The 18,798-nt window shown below is 41.5% G+C and overlaps 3 protein-coding genes across 4 annotated transcripts; 1 reads left to right on the top strand and 2 right to left on the bottom strand.

Annotated features, from left to right (window-relative positions):
- Positions 1-2,180: 2,180 nt before the first annotated feature.
- Positions 2,181-4,797, top strand: otol1b (otolin 1b). The gene is made up of 5 exons (XM_074642193.1): positions 2,181-2,310; positions 2,839-3,251; positions 3,376-3,465; positions 3,750-3,821; positions 3,899-4,797. The coding sequence occupies exons 2-5, from the start codon at positions 2,852-2,854 to the stop codon at positions 4,795-4,797; spliced, it is 1,461 nt and encodes a 486-aa protein (XP_074498294.1). The 5' UTR covers positions 2,181-2,310; positions 2,839-2,851.
- A 1,359-nt stretch (positions 4,798-6,156) lies between these two features.
- On the bottom strand, positions 6,157-8,870 carry LOC141771680 (Fc receptor-like A). 2 transcript variants are annotated; one of them, XM_074642195.1, is made up of 6 exons: positions 8,747-8,870; positions 8,604-8,639; positions 8,064-8,354; positions 7,494-7,766; positions 6,946-7,221; positions 6,157-6,829 (listed from the first exon to the last, which is right to left on the bottom strand). In XM_074642195.1, the coding sequence occupies exons 1-6, from the start codon at positions 8,769-8,771 to the stop codon at positions 6,462-6,464; spliced, it is 1,269 nt and encodes a 422-aa protein (XP_074498296.1). In that variant the 5' UTR covers positions 8,772-8,870; the 3' UTR covers positions 6,157-6,461. The 2 variants fall into 2 exon arrangements, with proteins under 2 accessions (XP_074498296.1, XP_074498297.1); XM_074642196.1 differs by having other exon boundaries at positions 6,157-6,805.
- A 1,184-nt stretch (positions 8,871-10,054) lies between these two features.
- On the bottom strand, positions 10,055-17,841 carry rabgef1l (RAB guanine nucleotide exchange factor (GEF) 1, like). The gene is made up of 8 exons (XM_074642192.1): positions 17,669-17,841; positions 17,329-17,501; positions 16,722-16,897; positions 15,447-15,528; positions 15,212-15,344; positions 14,981-15,072; positions 14,614-14,870; positions 10,055-12,628 (listed from the first exon to the last, which is right to left on the bottom strand). The coding sequence occupies exons 1-8, from the start codon at positions 17,839-17,841 to the stop codon at positions 12,191-12,193; spliced, it is 1,524 nt and encodes a 507-aa protein (XP_074498293.1). The 3' UTR covers positions 10,055-12,190.
- Between the last annotated feature and the right edge of the window lie 957 nt (positions 17,842-18,798).

Genomic DNA, 18,798 nt, shown 5'->3' with positions numbered 1-18,798 from the left:
GTCATAGTATATATAGTATGTTGAAAAAGTTTATGAAAAAAATCATAGTATATTATGTCAAAAAAACGTAAAAAAAAAGTCTGTGTTCTAAGCTAAGATAATCAGCTGCTGGCAGTATAGCTTCATGTTTAACAAAAAATATGAGAGTGGTGTCAATCTTTTCATCTATCTCTCAGGAAGAAAGACGAAAAATGTCAAACTATTGCTTTGAAGCTACGATGCCTTCATCAGTATAAGAAAATGAATCCCACGCATTTCCTTTAAATAGGAAATGTCAAAGTGATCTAAGGTAGAACTCAATCAACAATGAAAACAATGAATAAATAGATATACTGTTCAACATTGATCTTTGTCTGTTGGACCTCGTCAAAACAGCTTTCCTCTTGTTGAAAAGGCCATCATGTTTACACCACAAGCTTCGAGCGCATTAGAAACCATCCCTAACATCAGAGAGGCTTGTCGGGGGGGAAAGTGTGGCAGATGAAAGAGTTTTTGTACTCCTTCTGACTACATGAGATGTGTCTTCACTGCCAGCAGATCTCTTGCCAAACTCATTAGCTGCTAATTCTGCAGGATCTAGATTTTCTTTGATAAGACCCCACAGTAAAGAACACAAAAACTGTCTATGGCCTTGTTAGTACTGGAATAATCTAGAGTGCCTGGTTGCTGTGTTGGTTACTAAACAAGTCTCTATCGTATTGTCCCGCTCTCACCCTCTCTATACACATTCACTGCAGCTTCGAGATCTCGTTAACATGGATAGGGTTAATGTAAGGTAATACACCTCCATCCATCCAAGTCATCTTTGGTCCTCTCTCTGCTCGGCTGCATCCGTTGAGTAAGTTAACTCTTCCTTATTCCTCTGCTCTATAGTGTGTGTGGATGGAGGCTGAGGGCAGGGCCGGTGCCAGTGTTAAATGAACGGACAGGTGAGCGGCGCCTGGGTCCTCTGTGACCAGCTGGGCACTGTAAGCTGACCGCTGCTGTTGTGTGTGGTCTGAATGGAGCTGAGAGACGACGGGGTCGAGGTCGGGCACGGAGAACCCCAGAGGAACCCCTCTCTCAGGACTCTGCTGCATATCTCACACTCCATCTGTGGAGGGGGCAAGTCAGGGACACTTCACCTGAGCTGCTGGGAAGAAGGGAGAAGAAGAACATGTACTGTAAATGGAGGTGAGGAGGCAAAGAAAAGAATATGTGAGAAGATAAAAAATGTAGTACGCCTCATCACACCATCAACCCGTCTCTGTTTCCCAAATTTCATTTCCCTTCTTCCTGCTCACTCATAGCTGGTCATAGATCCCTCTGAGGATGTGAGGTCTTTGACAACTGAGGCATGTCCACTGCTCAAACATTCATTCATTGGCCGGTCGAGAGTTTCAACGAGACAGCTACCAGAAAATCACTTTACTACAAAAACCTGATGCTATCTTGTTACACCCTAAGAATGAATCATTGTCCAGCAACACAGTATGAATCATAGTTAGCAAATGTAGCTGCCAGCTGTCTCGGGGGTTCATGTGCAGAAAGTCGGTCACAGTGAGCAGGCAAGCATTGCAACTGCACTGATTTAAAGGAGATAAGCTGGTTCCTTTGACAAACAGCTCAAGTTTAGCAACTGTTGAGTGAGGAGATTATCAGTGCTCTTTAGGCTAAAGCTTTCTTCTGGATGTTCACCAAGTACCAGTAGATTGTAAATACTGAGCTCCCTGTGCTACGTGCCAGTTTGCAGATCTAGTAGTAAGTCATTTTAAATGAATTGTTGCAGATATCTAGGTGTACTCTCAAACTTGCAACTGCGAGGCACCAATACATGTTAAAGATCTGTAAAAGAACAGTTCATGCAGAATACTGTCCGAACATATGCTTGAAAAAAGGCTGTTGTAGTGCCCTGGCCTGTGTCACAGAACCCTCTTTGCTTGGCTTTGTGTCCCACCGTAAGAGCCTGGGTAGTAGGTTGGATGTTGGAGGAATGCCTCCCATATCGGATGACCCATTGCCCCACGGCCTTTGCTCCTCGCCTAGCTCGCAGCGAGGGAGTGCTCCTGGTGGACGCTGTATCCCGTGTCACAAAAGCACCTTTCTACACAACAGGGGTACAGAGAATGGGCCACAGCACAGTGGTTCTCCTTGGGTCGGCTCCAACCCGCCGTAGTTGGATTTCAGACCTCCCCCTGTTTCCAGCAAACACCCTCATTGGTGGGGATGTTCTTTCGTCCAAGCCTGGCAGAGATATCAGAGAGACCTGGAGCTCCTGGTCCAAGCCACCACTAGAGAGGATAAATGACCATACCACTTATGCATTACTGGGTGAGTCTTATCAATTTTGCTAAATTATACGTTTTGCACAGAAAGTTGAATGTCAGCATGATGGGTTACTTATTGAAATGATTGATTTGTGTGTAAAGAATGGCATATTTAAGTTGAGGAGCGTACTGAAATTGATGAAGATGATGAAGATGCAGGTTTCTTTTGCAGTTTTAACATTGTTAACAGCTGAATTTACTGATAAACAACCACAAAATCAGCTTTGAATGGTCAAACTGCAGTCTTATCGAGTCACAGTGGCACATGACTGAGAAACAAAGTAGCTCCGACCTGAAATTGACGGTGTAGGAAATGTACAAGTGGAAACAGAGAAAGAGAATCAGAATTGTAGAAACAATATTGAGAATGATAGTAGATGAGAGGAGAGATAGCTCGACAGTGCTGAGTGTTTTGCAACAGTGAAATGCTCTAATGCTATTTTTGTAACCTCTTTAAACCTAAAGTGGATGGAAAATGAAATGAGTGCCGACGAACAACAAGAAAAGAGCCTATAAACTCATCTGTTCTCAGATCCCAGTCAACCATGAGGATCATCTCCTGTCAGTCGACCCTTGTGGCTGTAGTTGTGGTTACACTCACTGTGGTGTCCTGCGCTGAAGCTAAGACAACACAGAAGCCAAAGTACCATTACACCAAGAAGCCCTTCCCTCAGATCACCGTGCACAGCCCTGTGATCACCAGCACGCCCAAGACTCTCAAGATAGTGCCGGATGCAAATCCTGTGAGGCCCCATCCGCCGCCCACCACAGAGAAGACCACCTATCCAAATGTCTATCCACAGTACCACACAGAGCGCACAGAGCCCCCTGGTGCTGGCCCTGAGAATTACACTCTAGACTACAGCGAGTGCTACTTCAACTTCTGTGAGTGCTGTCCACCTGAGAGAGGCCACAGGGGGCCAAAGGGAGACAGAGGCTTGGCAGGTATTCTCTTAAGACTCACTGATAGCGTGCAATAAAGAAAAATGCTTTTGATTTAATCAATTAATTTGTTTGTATGTATGTTTGTTTTCAGCATTTTGAACTTTGCCTGTGTTTGCTTATGAAGGGCCACCAGGTGACAGAGGCCTTTCAGGAGCAGCTGGTTTACCTGGACCACCGGGAGTGAGTGGTCCTATGGGGTTAAGAGGAGACAAAGGTGAGTATTTAATGCTTAAATACACATTTTAGATTGCTCATTGCATTAACATTACAAATATTGTACGACAATGGGCCCCTGGGCTTTATGTGTTGTGCCCAGGGGCCCATTAGACAGTGCTGATTCAGTATAGTCAGTTCACTTTGACAATTTGGCCTGCGCCCTGTAGGCCCGTTAAATATGTTGTACTTCTTCACATAGTAGCACTAGTTATAAAAAAAAATCATATTGCTTATGTTGGACATTGTTAATTGAATATTGGCTTCATTATGTCAATTTCTTAGGGCATAAAGGTGACAGAGGAAACAGTGGGACAGGCGGGCCACCGGGAGTGACAGGAAAACCAGGACAAAAAGGTGCAGACTTGTTTTGATGATTGTTGAATTGTTTCCAGACTTCAACAGTTCTGACAAAGTCCCCTTACCTTTTGCAGGTGATGTTGGCTCAAAAGGTGAGAGAGGTGAAATAGGGTTGCTTGGTGTCAAAGGTGATAGTGGAGGGAAAGGGGAACCTGGCCAGAATGGGACTGCTGGTGACAAAGGAGAGCCGGGAAAAGACGGGCCAACTGGACCTCCAGGAGTGGCTGTTGAGTTGGGTCCTAAAGGAGACAAGGGGGATAAAGGGGAGTGTGGCACGTTCGGGGACAGAGGACAGAAAGGTGAGAGAGGGGATACTGGGTCTCCTGGCATTCCAGGAGCGATGGGCATTCCAGGAATGAACGGCAAGCACGGTTCCCCAGGTCCCGTAGGCCTCCGAGGGGATCAGGGACCTCCTGGAACACAAGGAGAACCAGGGTTTACAGGACCTCAGGGACCACAAGGCATAAGAGGGATGCTTGGACCAAAAGGGGACAGAGGTTACCCTGGGATGAGAGGTGAGCGGGGCTTTCGTGGAATGAAAGGAGCAAAGGGATCAGGGGTTCCCCAGAAACGCTCGGCCTTCAGCGTAGGTATCTCTCCGAGAAAGTCCTTCCCTCCCTCCGGCTTCCCGATCCGCTTCGACAAAGTCTTCTACAACGACGACAACCACTTCAATGTCACTTCCAACAGCTTCACATGCATCTACGCCGGGGTTTACGTCTTCTCCTTCCACATCACCGTACGCAATCAGCCGCTGCGAGCCACACTGGTGGTGAACGGGTCACGGCGGGTAAGGACGCGGGACTCTCTGTACGGTCAAGACATCGACCAGGCGTCCACTCTGGTGGTGCTGCGGCTGGCGGTGGGGGATCAGGTGTGGATGGAGACGCTCAGAGACTGGAATGGGGCATATGCTAGCAGTGAGGATGACAGCATCTTCTCTGGGTTCCTGCTTTACTCAGACATAATCTGATCCTCTACTGAGAAGATCTTCTACTGGACTGGTCCAACTTGATCCCTGAAAAGGACAGATACTGCTGGTGCTACATAGGGCCTGTCACGATATCAGATCTTCACTATATGATTAAAGTGGCCAAATTAATTCACAATAACGATATTATCACTAGAACTATGAAAAATTTTAAGAAAAAAAATACTTCTATCAGTTGAATTCATCTTAAACTTTGTTTATTGTGTATTTAGTCTCTCTTTTGGCAAATGAATTACACTCAAAATACGAGTGAAGGGAGTTGGAGAGAGAGTCTGTAACCATAACTGTACATATAAAATGATTTCAGAGGTGCTGGATAATTTACAAGATATTATGTGTATTATTAACATGATATTGATATTTCATTACCTGTATATCAGGACACCCCCTAGTGCTACACTACTCTAATTGCTCATGAACTGCTCGAAAGCTGTACTGCACACTAGTATGACAATTAAAGGGCTGGTAAAAAAACAAGATCAAGTTTATTGTATTATCAGCTCACTAGTATCTTTTTTATTTTATCTGTTACCTTCTGAATAAAAATAAAAGTCTTGTTTACTGCTGGTATATTTATTTACATTTTGATCTACACAACCTTGATGAGGTCAATTGGTCAGTGAGGCATCTTGAGAAAACACACACATTGCTACTCAGGTAGTTAGGGGAAGAAGGTATTAAAAAAAATCAAACTATTAAAAGATTAGCAAAATAACAGATACGATATGATTTTAATTTATGATAAAAATTGCATAATATACCCGCATCAATGTGCATACTGTATATGAAACTGTTGTGATACTTGTCCATATACTCATAGACCAAACTGTTGTTAATAGATATACCAGCAGTAAGGAAGACAGTGCAGGAGATCAAATTATGTTTGCCACCCAGTGTGCACATTTTTCTGTTTTTTTGGGGGAACACCCGTTACCCTCTCCGAGACCTGCACAGTGTTCCTGAACAATATATTTTGCCTGAAGTGTTTATTGATGGTTTATCTGCATTTTTGTCCTCAGTTAATCAACACGACCCCGTGTCACACCCTCACAAAGAAGTTCCTTCACCACTTCATTCTTCCTCTTTTTGTTCTTCCTCTTTTTCCTCTTCTACACTCTCACTGTAGGCTATCTATATCAAATTGCAAAAAATGAGACATACAAATATATGATGTATGTGTATACAGAGAATATCACTGTGACCTATAACTGTATTATTATGCCTACTGTAAAATCCACTGTCCATGTTATTATACCAATACGCCTAATATGTAAGCAGCATTGCTGTACAATAGGGTTGTAAAAAGAGTTTGTTGAAAATAAAATCCAGTAGTACATACTGTATGATTTATGGAATGCTTTATTTGCTTTAACCAATATGGCATTAGTTATTATTTGCAATTTTGTACAGATGAGATCATGAAGTTGACACTTGGTAATATATAAAACACAATTACAATTGTACAATTACACAATTAATCATATAAAAAGAGTGAGAACACAAAGGCTCCCGAACGCATGATTGATATCAGCTAAAGATGCGGCAGTCACATTTTATTACTCTGATTTGGGATCATTCATTTCTGCAATGGTCTGTAATGTATGATAACTTGTCAACATAGGACAGTGTCTGGAGAGTCCTAAGTCCTACATATCGCCTGATACCTCGGGTATGTCAACTGATTCTCCAGACATATCGCCTGATACCTCGGGCATGTCACCTGACTCTCCAGACATATCGACTAATTCATCGGGCATGTCACCTGACTGTCCCGACATACTGAAAGGAGTAGCAGTTGGATAAAGAGACTGGACTGTAGATAGCAAAGTTCTTGGCGCTTGCTGTGAAGGCATCAGCGGAGGATTTGAGGATTGGATGCTCACTGTTGGCTCAGGTGCAGTGGGCAGGGAGAGTTCTGGGGATGCGACTGGGGGAGCTAAAGGCCATGGATCTCTGGGAGGAAGAGTTGGGGATACCATCGTCTGTGGTCCTATTGGGTCAGAGACAAGTTGACCTCAGAAGTTGCGCAAATTATGTGCAATGATTCACAGTTTTGACAATTCAAGAAGAGGATTAGGGTTTAAACTTTTAGTTGAGGACACACAGCAGGTTACATTTACTTCTAAATACCTGTCACTTCTCCAAAAGGTTTGGGTTCACTCCACCTGGAGACGCCCAACTCAGGCACCTTGGCCTTGCAGCTGTAGTGGCCTGGAGTCCGTTTGACCAGATCATGGTTCTTAGTGGTTGCTGTTCCCAGTCGGTTGTTATTCTTGTAGAAATAGTAGTGTATTGGAGGGGCAGGAGCAGGGGCGTTGTATTCAAGGTGGCAGATGAGCTTCATCTTATTTACTGGAATCAGGTCATTGTCGGCAACAATCTCCAAAACTGGCAGCGACAGAACCTCTGAGATACAGACAGAAGAAAAGGCATTAGTGACACATTCAAATACTGTGCTAAATCCTATTTATAGGAAGAGTTTGACATTTCCGGAAACACTTAATCACTTTCTTGCAGAGCGTAAGTTGAGAAGATTGGTGCCACTCTCATATCTGGGAGTAGTATCGATCTTCTCATCTAACTCTTGGCAAGAAAGTGAATAAGTGTATTTCCCAAAATGTTAAATTTTTCGCAACCACAATCAAACTCAGTATATGCAACCTAGTGTATAAACTCACCTGAGACATGCACTGAAGCGGTAGCTGAAATTACAGAGCGTGTACGCCTCTGTACGTCCCACGAAGCCCTACAAGAATACATTCCTTGGTCCTCGAGAGTCAAGTTGGTCAGGTAGAAATGTGGGATGAGGCCACTTTGTCTCATAACTTCAAGACCATCTTTGTACAGAATCACCTCGTGAAGTGGGGGTGTGCCTCGGACGCGACACGTGAACTCCAAGGTGTTTCCGACGAGGCCGGGATAAGGTGGGACTTGCAGGATAGCCCACCCTCCTGAACAAAGATTACAGAGAGGAAAGTTACATCAAACATACATAACATAACATATTGTGGTCTTATATTGATATTCACAGTAATAAAACAGGCCAATGGCAGCGTGTTTGAGATACGACCAAAACATGCAAAATTTGTCACGTTTTCTAAAAACAAACACACAATTAGGGCACCATAGCAGCAAGAATTCAGTGGTTCCCAATTTTCAGAGTTGACGGAAGTAGTAGAAGTAGTTAAAAGAGGAAGAAAGGGGCCTCACATGTGAATCAAGGAGATTTCTAGTGAAATGATACTTACCATCCACGTTGATCTCCAAAGGCAGACTTTGGAGGGTGTGTATGTTTCCCACTGCTGTGTCCCTCACTCCCTGGCAGTAATATTTCCCACTCTCTTGAACTTTGGATTGCCACAGAACGAGGTGCTCCCCAGTCTGTGAGAGCTGCTCAGATCCCCTGAACCACAAGTAATCCCAGGATGACTTGTGGGCATCAGCGACGCTGCATTTCAGCCGGGCACCCTCTCCAGAGAAGATCCTTGAATCCCCTGTCACCAGCTCCACTACAGCTCTGAACGAGGTCACAAGGGGAGCTACGAAGACAAACACATATAGGTTTACTTGGGAGGATTACCCAAAAATAATCTAAATCATCTGTATACTTGCACTGTTTTGATTATGAATGTTCAATTAATCTATTTAAAATCAAATGTCATCTGTTCAGCTGAAATAAAGCTAACACATTAATTCTATTGATTAGAGTATGCTTACAAATGTTAACACTTTGTTATGCGAAGTTGTGCCATATCTTGAATTTAATGATAAGAATAATTGGTACATACCCACAGGTACTGCAAGCTGTGGTAATGTGGAAAGAACTGAAAAAGAAGAATAAACCAGTTTAAGACAAATTAAAGTAGATAACAATATTTTAAATAGAATGTTAAGTTTGTGAGGTATTAGGAATGAACTGAAGAAAACTCACCAAGGAGGGATATTAGCGTGTCCATTTCGATTGCTTGTAAGAAACTGAGGTTGAGGGAGATTCTTATATTTCTAATGGGGAGGGAAGTGAAAATGAAGTTTTTTTCTGAGGTCACACAGGATATCCCCTTTTTCAAAAATAACACTTTAATTCCTGACATAAGATTTTCTTTGAACTGAGCATACTGGAAACCAACAGAGATTTATTTTAAAAAAAACAAAGTTAACAAGAATAGAAGGGCATTAAAATACACAGGACCATCATCAAAGTCTCTTGTTGACTTAAGATCCGACTGGTTAAAGGTCCTAACAGGATCTTGCTGAGTCTGGCTGAATTCACATTTGTCAACCCATCACTTAAAATGATGTGAACAGATTTTTCTTAATTTTATACTTCCTGTAGTTTCCTTGACTTCACCTAAGTTACACCTCAATCCTGGAAAGTTTGGGGAAAACAAAGGGAAGTGAAAGTAACACACCCTCTTTTTCTACTTCTGAATTTCAGCTGAAATGTACCTACGCCCATTGAAAAATAAATATAGGAAGAATAATGAAACTAAATTAATGGTTATTTTAAACCCTATTCCGATGAGGTGAGGGGCATTGAATAAACTCAATCATCTATGGAAACTAGTTTTGTGTTTTTTGTGTATGTTGTATTTTTAACATTAAATACTTAAAGGAGAAGTTCCCATTTTTTTTATGTCTAAACTTAGTCTTTTCTCTTTTTAATACAAACGTCTCTCTTTGCACTTCAACACACAGCTAGAGGAATAATAACAGAGACATTTGTGTCACTTTGGAAGTGGCCTCTTGAGTTGTCTTACTAACTAACTTTAACTAAGGTACTGTAATGAATATGTACTGTATACAGCTTTTAAATGTCTTTTTTTTAATTCTTTGTGTTATTCATTTTAAAGAGTTCTTCATCTGTTTCCTACCTCTTTTGGTTGCTTTTTGTGTGGCTGTAATATTAGAATTGTTCATTGTATTTAGGCTTTTATTCATGATTATACAGCAAATCTGAAATTACTTAATAAATTCACAAACCTTTAAGTCTGCAAGAGTCTATTTACTGTTTCCAAAATGGGAAAATGAGAGCATACCCTGGGGAAAAGGTTAATGAATCTCATAAATGTTATATTTTGTTAAACATTTACAATCATTATCCTTTTAATTTCTCTACCATGATACAGAGCTATATAAAGAGTTAACTTCTCAGTGAGTCAACTCTTTATTTAATCTTAGCTTGCAAAATCACGAATCACGTGAAACTTCATGATGAACAGGAACTGCGCACGAGGGCATGTGCATTTTTTCAATTTTTATTAATCATCATCACACACCCACAGAGGAAAATAAACCAATACTGCCCTAATAAGTTACATTTAAATAAAAGACAGTATTGAATTACTTTCTCCCATGTGATACAATAACAAACCTATAAGGTTACAAAGATGATGTTTAAACTTCTTTAAAATACCTGATAAATGGCTTCTGCATACAGTGCAATATGAAGTTATTCAAGCTATTGTTTAAGTTTGCATTAAGTCTTTTTCTCAAACTAAAATTGGACAGCAACTGCACACTATACGTGCTGCAAATAAAAACAAACAGATTCAAATCTAGCAAAATAAGGTAGTCTTAGCTCATGAGCAACGGAAAACAAACAACACTCCCAAACATTTCTTCCAAATCAGTACATGACTGCCAAATACAAAGACACCATTGATTATTATTATTCACCAATTATCCTTTCAACTGAATATATCCATCACTTCCTTCATTAAATGTAGGGCTGTCCCAAATACAACTTTTTGGGCTTCGAAGCTTCGGTGAGAAATTTTCGATGGTATTCGAAGCTACGGGACAGTGCTGTTACAGTTACTATTACAGTACAGTAATTAATGTTGAATATGAATAATATTGTGGATTATTACTTATTTCATGGGCTATTTGGGGATTTATTATTATTATTACATACTTATATATATATATATATATATATATGAAAAACAACAACAACGAAGCATTCAAATACTAATTTGGAGGTCGATTACCATGGCAACGGTCGAAGCTTCGAAGCATTTTGGGTCAGCCCTAATTAAATGTACTTCTAAATTCAGAGCATTAAAAATCAAACAGAAGAAAAGTGCTTAAAAATAAATTAAATTGGTTAGTAAAGCAACCGGCCTTAGGAACAATTTTTGATGACTTGTGTTTACAGGAAACGGCATCCTCTTTGACTTCTTATCTACTTAATCCAACAGCTCCTGACAGAGCAAAAAACCCAAACAAATAACCTTTTTTTTTTTATGAGACATGCTTATGACACCCTCGAGAATATAAATGAATAGATGAAAACGTTACTACTCGATCAGCAGAATTTATGTAACATGTCTTCAAGCAATGTTCTTTAAACGAGAATACTACTGTAAATATTACAGGATTGATGTCTCCTATTGCATCCACAAGAATTGATACCTGCCACTCTATAGAAAAATAAAATCACTTCTGTACATCCAGCTTATGACTGGAGTGAGAGGTCTGGCATGGAAAAAAAGACCACAATGTCCACACACACACAACTGGGAGGACTCTTATGACTTAACGGAACATGTCCATGCAACACGCGCTCGCATTCACTCGCACTTGACCGCATGCACAACCGCCACACACGCACATCTCTTTCTCTCCGGATATTTCTCTGCAGGACAGCAAAATACAACACAGCACAGATCACGAGCTGGAAGGGTATTTTAGAGAGGGGAAGTCTAGTTTTGCATTATCCAGAATTCTCCATTTCCTTTGCCAAAAACATATCTGACTGAAAAGTCGTGTTAGGTTATTAGATGTTATTTGGGCAGTAAGGTTCTGCGTGTCTATTTGAGCCTCCACTTGTCAATTTACTCCTGGAGACATTACAACAATAACAAAAACCTTGTCTGAAAGGCTGGGAATAATGATGAATACATGTTTATAAAATCACATCCAACCATTTATCCCGTCTGCACAACTGTAACTACAATGTTAAGGATGAAAAAGAACTGAGGTACTGAAGATGCCATTGTGGAGTGACCAACAGATGTGTTCGGGAAGAACTTGGAGTGGAGTCGGTCTGCTCCTTTGCATTAAGCTTCATATTTACCGTACAGGCATGAGCTATTATTGATCTTCTCATCTAATTCTCTACAAGAAAGTGAATAAGTGTGCTTCCCAAAATGCCAAACTATTCCTTTAATTCAATAGTTATGTTACTGTTCAGTGTAACTCCAGGGCCTCTTGGACTATGGATGGATGGAACAGAGATGGTCGGAGTGGAAATGGGATCCATATCAGATGGCTGCTGTATGTGCGTACGGACAGCAACGTTTAACAGCGGGGAAAAGGGGGAGGGTGGAGTAAAGCCTCTAGGGGATTTCATTTTTGAGCAGAGCTCTTCACATCAACCAGCGAACACTTGCGGTTGAAGAGGTGGGGGCAGGTGCTCGTTCTCAACGTTATCAGAGTCGATTGCTGATGCTGCTGCTGCTGCAGAAGCTGTCTCACCAGCTGTGGTTGCAGTAGGGTTTTGTGTCTCAGGTGGAAAGCTCTCCAGAACGCTCTGCACCTTCTGCTCCACTTCGTCCGTCCAGTCGATGAGGTCGTTCTCCAGCTGGCGCGCCTTCTCCATGACCAGCTCCTGCCTTTCCCCGAGCCCTGTTAGCAGGTCCAACCGTTTGTGGACCTGACTGAGAGCCGCGCTGCCTGGGGAGGAGGAAGAAGCTCCGGTGGACTGTGGCCAGTTGGGGGATGCCTGGCCCGACATGTAAAGCTCAAACTCCTCAGAGCTTAGGTTCAGAGACTGGCCGTCCAGCTTCTCAATGAAAGCCACCGCACAGCACTGAGGAGAGGGAATGTGGAGGTTCATTAAAAGAAAATCTCCCCTATGGGACCTGTCAGTCCGTGGCACCAGATTCACATAAAAAAAACCAACTTCTTTTTATATTTGGCTTTTACTGGACAGTCGATGCTTCTCAACAACATTTAAAACCTTTAAGACCTTTTAATGTGACTTTAACTTGAGTCCATATAGTGTTTTTTCAGCGTCTTTTTTTCAATTGTTCCCAGTTAGGAGAGAGAGCATGTGGCCAGCTAGAGAAAAAGTGCTGCCTCGAGTGTTCCACCTTTTTTGGGCGGCCACTCCGAGCGCTTCTAGATAAAAATCTCGGAACTTTTCAGAAAAGCGCTGGTGATGTCGCCGTCCCTCCTTTTCAGGCAACCAATCATACGGCGGAACTCGTCACCATGGTTACCACGAAAAGGAGGAGAAGCTTGTTTTGGCCATGTCTATCTATCCAGAGCTTTATGATATGTCAGACAGACATTATCATAACAAAGACCGAAAAGCCCATTTGTGGGAGCACATCAGCCGGTCTGACACTGAGTGTTGCTGGTGACTGTTGTGCTATTATCACCATACGCGTTATAAGCTTGTTAGCTGTACAGTCGACCCTATGTTGACGTAGCGTTAAGTTAATTACCACTAGCTAGTTAACGTTAATGTCAATCTGCTTCCTTTTACATATTGTCCCTTATCTGATTATACAGTAGGTGAACGTTGCCAATCAAAATGGAAATACTTGAGGGACATGTTTAGGAAAGAGAGAAAAGGCTGAGAAGGAGAAGAAGAGTGGTGATATATTGTTGTCATAGAAACATAAAAAAGAGCGCTCTGAGTGCTTTTTCGGTGAAACGCTTGGATGAAGTGCTCCCCAGCGTCCGGTGGGTGCTTTTCTGCCAGAAAAAGACGCTATATGGACACAGGCCCTTGGAGTGAACATGACCAATTTACACTTACAAAAATATGAGAATGAAAACAGTTTTTGACCAATCAGAAGGCAGACAACACCAGAAGAACAACAGACCAAAAAGCTACTATATTTTCGGACTCTTAAAAATGAATTTAAATGTAAAACATGGACAACCTGGATTAAGGCGTTCCCCCGTATGGGGATGTTTGTTGCTTGTTATTCCCCATCTCTCTCTCCCCCCATTTCCTGTCATTTCTCTATTGTGTCTCTCATATAATTGGGCATAAAACGCCAAAGCGTGATGAAAAAACCCCAAAACAATAGCATATACAGTATATGTATTTAATTGTTTTAAAGGCCACTTAAAGCCTTGAATGCTTCAGAGATTTTAAGACTTTTCCATTGACTCTGACATTCAGTAAATGCCAGGAGGTACTTTGTGACAAAGGTTTGTAGTTGTCTTTTTTATCTGTAACTTATTTTCCACTTTTGCGACCAGAGTGAACAACAGCAGAGTGAAGCAAGAGGTTTTCACAATAAAGCCACAAGCCACGTCACACAAAATGTTAACATGTCTTGTGGCTGCATTGCATCACCGTCTATTGAGACTGCTGTTTGACTTGTTACTCAGCTGCTTCTAAATTTCTATATGAGCTGGACTGATACAAAAATCTGACATCTGGTTGATGTTATTTATACTCAGTTGCCAGTTTAATAGGTACACCAAGCTAAAACTAATGCAATCTAATGTAAAAGTCATGCAGTAACTCCTACCTTCATGAAGGTTGTATTTGTTTTTTAATGAAACTTTTTGAGAGCTGTTGATTCAACTTTATGATCATTTTCGAGGATATAGTTTGTGGTGCTGTTGAACTGTATTCAATTACACAGAGCGGTGTTTCTGTTATTTAGTCTACCCTCATTGACATAAATGGGATGGACAAAACAATAGAACTTCCCGTCAGTATAACACCACACAATATGACAACACCAACTTCTTCAAAAATTTGGAAACATTGAGACTTAGAGACACACAATAAACCACATAAATGCAAGCCTGTACTCATTTCCTCACCAGATTAGTGAAGTAGTAACCATCCTCTCCAGTCATGAGTCTGCTGGGGTTGCTGAAGCGGGTGATATACTGGATGTTGGACTGCAGTCGCGGAGGGTTTGCTTTCAGCACGATGTAGATGAGCGTGGGGAGGAAGTCATCGGCAGACGCAGCCTCTTTCTTGCTGATTTTGATGGCTTTGAAGATGTGCTTGCTGCAACGAGTGATGCACCTCAGCTTCTCCTTGGGAACGCACTTTGAATCCATTTCAATCACATCTGAAATGATGCAGAGATTTGAGAAGGAAAAAAAAATGTTATTGAATCTCTACTGCCAAGATGACGAGGTGATGTCCTACCATGGCCTTCTGAAAAATAATGAGACTTACCTGTGATGGCTTTGACTACACTGTCTGACACCTCAGCGATCTCCTCATCTACAGGAACACACAGCATTTCAATGGTGACCCAATGCAAGGCTCTGTAAGAGGACACAATAACGATTACAATCGAAGTTCTTGTACCTGCAATTCTGTTTTCTTGTGCAAAGAGGAATGCAGAGATATTCATAATTATTTGAGTAGCAAATTGAAGCATTATTACAACTTTCGTTTGCGAACCTGATTCTTTTCTGAATGGCCAGGTCTTTCTTCTCATCGTCTGTGGTCTCAGGACAGAAGACTTCCTTGTAGAGACGAGTCATCATGTACTTCTCTACTTCATCCATAACGCTCTCTACTTGATCTGACGAACCTATGAACCGAAGCAAAAAGATCAAAGATATACAGAGCAGAGACTTTATATACGGTATAATGTTAGTGATAATCACTGTTTATATTCGTCTAAGGTTAATACCTTTGAACTGGGTGTGGAGACGGTCTGAGAGATTCTGGTAGAAGTCCTGCACACACTCTGACAGCTCATCGGCAGCCATGTCCTGAGCAAGGAATAGAAATCAACAATTCAGATCAGATTTAATTGCATTTCAGCTTAAAACACACTAATGGTCCAGGGACTGATGTCGAAATCAAGTGATATACTGTGCATCATTTTGATTTTGATCATTTTATCTGTTTAAATGTGGCAATTAATGGACAATTTTAGATGTCTAACAAACTGAATTTCTAAAAACTTATACAGTGACTGAAGGAACATATTTCCCCATTATATATTTACAAAAAACTGTTTTCAGACAGAGACACCAATGTGTGACAGTTAGCATCTCACTTGGTTCCAGATTTCACTAACTGCAGAACACATGTTTAAGGTAATTTGACAATGTTGTGCAAAAAACAATAAAATTGGCCTTTGAGTTGGAGCAATTTAAGCTCATTTCATTCAGGGATTGCTACGTTGAAACAGTGTGTAGTAAAAGGTGTTTCGTAATAAATTAGGATGGGTGGTAATGGAACAGTATCACAGATAACTGACTGGTGGAAAGTATGTCTACTTAGGGTGCAATCGCATTTACTTGAAAATTAGTATTGCTAAAAGTGCTGTATGACTTTGAGTAAAAACATAAATCAAACCAAACCCAAAAATTAATTTAAGTCAAATTAATTTCTTACCAGGTTGTTCAGATTTTCACAACTATTCAAACATAAGAATTAAATGGTTCCTACGAGCTCATTTCACCCACAAAAATGTGAGTAGTCCACTTTAGCTCACCCGCCAAACGGGACAAAAGGAACTACAACGAGGACTTGGCACAGCAAGCTGAGGAAGCAGCTGGAAAAAAAGAAAAACAACCTCAAGGAACTCTACCTAACTACCAAAAAGGCAGAAGGGCCAGATGAGATCCCTGCAGAGGCCTTGCAGGCTGACACTGAAACCTCAACCACCATGCTATACTGCTGATCAAAAATATATGGGAGAAAGGAAACATGCCAACAGACTGTAGAGACGGGCTCATTGCTATTATACCCAGGAAAGGAGACCTCAGGGATTGTAATAATTACCAAGGGATCATGTTGCTATCAACACCAGGCAAAGTGTTCAACCGCATTATATTGGAGAGACTGTGGGAGGGGGTGGATGAAAAATCTTCCATGCCTGATTTTCTCTACTTATTAAGTAAGTATGAGCTCATTTCACCCACAAAAACGTGATGAGTAATCCAGTTTAGCTCACCCGCTTATAGACCATGCTCTCAGTGAAGGCCCGGCATTGTTTGAAGATCTCTCTGCCAGACTTCAGAGGCTTGAGAAAGTCAATGAACTCCCGTGTCGCATGGTCACTGTCCACAGAGGAACGCCGGCTTGTAGAGGAGCTGGGGCTCGGGCCGGAGTGAGAGTCAAAAGGTGCATCTGGGGGAAGACATTTGATATTACTTTAAGCTACAAACACTTAAAGCATTTTTCTCCTTTCCCTTGCAACATGGGGTAGTTACACCATGTGCTGCACTTTAATAGCTTATTTTAACCAGACTGTATGCAGGTTATCAGGCTACGAATCTAGGGATGTGGTTGGACTGAAAATATGAACAGCTAAAATTTCGGTGACCTCAATCTGGTTTAGTTTCTTAATGTTTTTCCAGGTTAACATGTCATCAAAAACAGGTACACAAAAGGCAGAGAAAAAGTTTGATCAAAACAAGCTTACATCAAGCAAAATGAATATAAATATCACTACATCTTGATAACGACACAGTTATCGGTCAACTCAAGAACAGCAATGAAACCTTTAAAAATAAGGGTTTGATGAATGACTAACATCTCTTGCAGTCGAGTATGTGTACCTTTTTTTGGTGGTGTTTTTGTGGAAGGAGTAAAAAACTTTGTGACTGTGTTGACTTTGCTGGACTTTTCCTTCGTTTTTCTTTCCTCAAACTTGCTGAAGGGTGTGATGGAAGGCTGTGATTGGGCCTTCTGAGTTCTGCTTGCATATGCTTCCTCTTCCTCTCTCTGAAGCCTGGGGGGAGGGAGAAGACAAGACAAGTACAACTGTAATAGTTGTCAGATGGACCGAGGGACACAAGAGAAAGCCAACAACATGAAGAGGTAAAGGAAACAAAAGACACAGTGTTTGACTTTTTAGGAATAACCGTACACAGGACACACAGAGAGAGACAGACAAACCTCTCAGCAAGTGCCCAGTCTTCTTGAATCTGTTTTTGCTTTTCTCGCTGATGTTCTTCTCGCCAGCACTTCGAGCACAAGCCCTGCCAGCCAGTGTTGCCATAAAAACCACATCCTTTTTTGCAAAGCAGCTCCGATTGGTCCAGATGGATCCCACGCCGCTGGCTCATCATCCTTCACCAAAGTTAGAAAGACTGCTTTGTGGGGGACCAGAAGACAGAGACAACTTTAACAATCAAAAACAGTGAGTACGATCTGCAATGCAGTGACCAAAACAGGTGCAATTGTCATCAGGTTTGCAGAACAACTTTCTGTTCCAGCTGCAATTGTTCATTTAAATAAGTCTTTTAAGTCCTTTTCTCATTTTATTGTGTCTTTTTTTGTCCTGATATTTCAGTGTTTCTTTTTCTTTATATTGATCTTGTAGCCTTCTTCTTTTTTCTGGGTCCTGATCCCAGTAAGTCTTTTGGTAACGTTGCTGAGCTCAAGTCCAGATCCCACCACACACATCTGGCAAAATGCTACAGTAGTTTATCATAGCATCTACCAAAACGTCTAATTGATCAAGGCTTTAACTGGACTTGTTGTTCAGGGTCAAACACCTGGTGAATGTCTACCTGTCTACTTGTTATGATTAGCTACTAGCTGCTATCCTTCTCTTTCTGACAGATCAGTAACTCTATAACACAATAACTACTCAACACAGCTTCTCCTCTTACTAACACAGCATTTAGAAAGATGGTTGTATTGCTGTAGCGTTAGATAAGTATGTTCACACGGCAAAGTTTACTCCAAAAACGCGAAATCAACAAGCTATCAGTGTTTAAGCTGATTACAGAGCGAAGCTAAGCTAACTAGCTGAATGACGTAATGTTGATAAAGATGCTCTCGGTTGGTCTACAGTGTGAGTTTAGTGACAACATACACTCTCATTCGCAGTGTCTAAAGGTCTATCGGGTTGTGTCGTCGCTGCAGCTCCTCGTCTCCTGCTGCTGGATGTTGTTTACATTAGCAGAGCAGCTAGTTAGCTTCGTCTCACAGACAGTTTGTCCAAGTGTTTCTTCTTCTGGTTTGTTTTTAGTAGGTTACAGAGCAGGTTGAGCTGTGTGAGTGTCGCCACCTAGAGGCGC

Source organism: Sebastes fasciatus, chromosome 7, assembly GCF_043250625.1.
Source record: "Sebastes fasciatus isolate fSebFas1 chromosome 7, fSebFas1.pri, whole genome shotgun sequence".
Lineage (NCBI taxonomy): Eukaryota > Metazoa > Chordata > Actinopteri > Perciformes > Sebastidae > Sebastes > Sebastes fasciatus.
The sequence above is the reverse complement of the archived record's forward strand: the minus strand, read 5'-3'. Positions and strand labels throughout refer to the sequence as shown.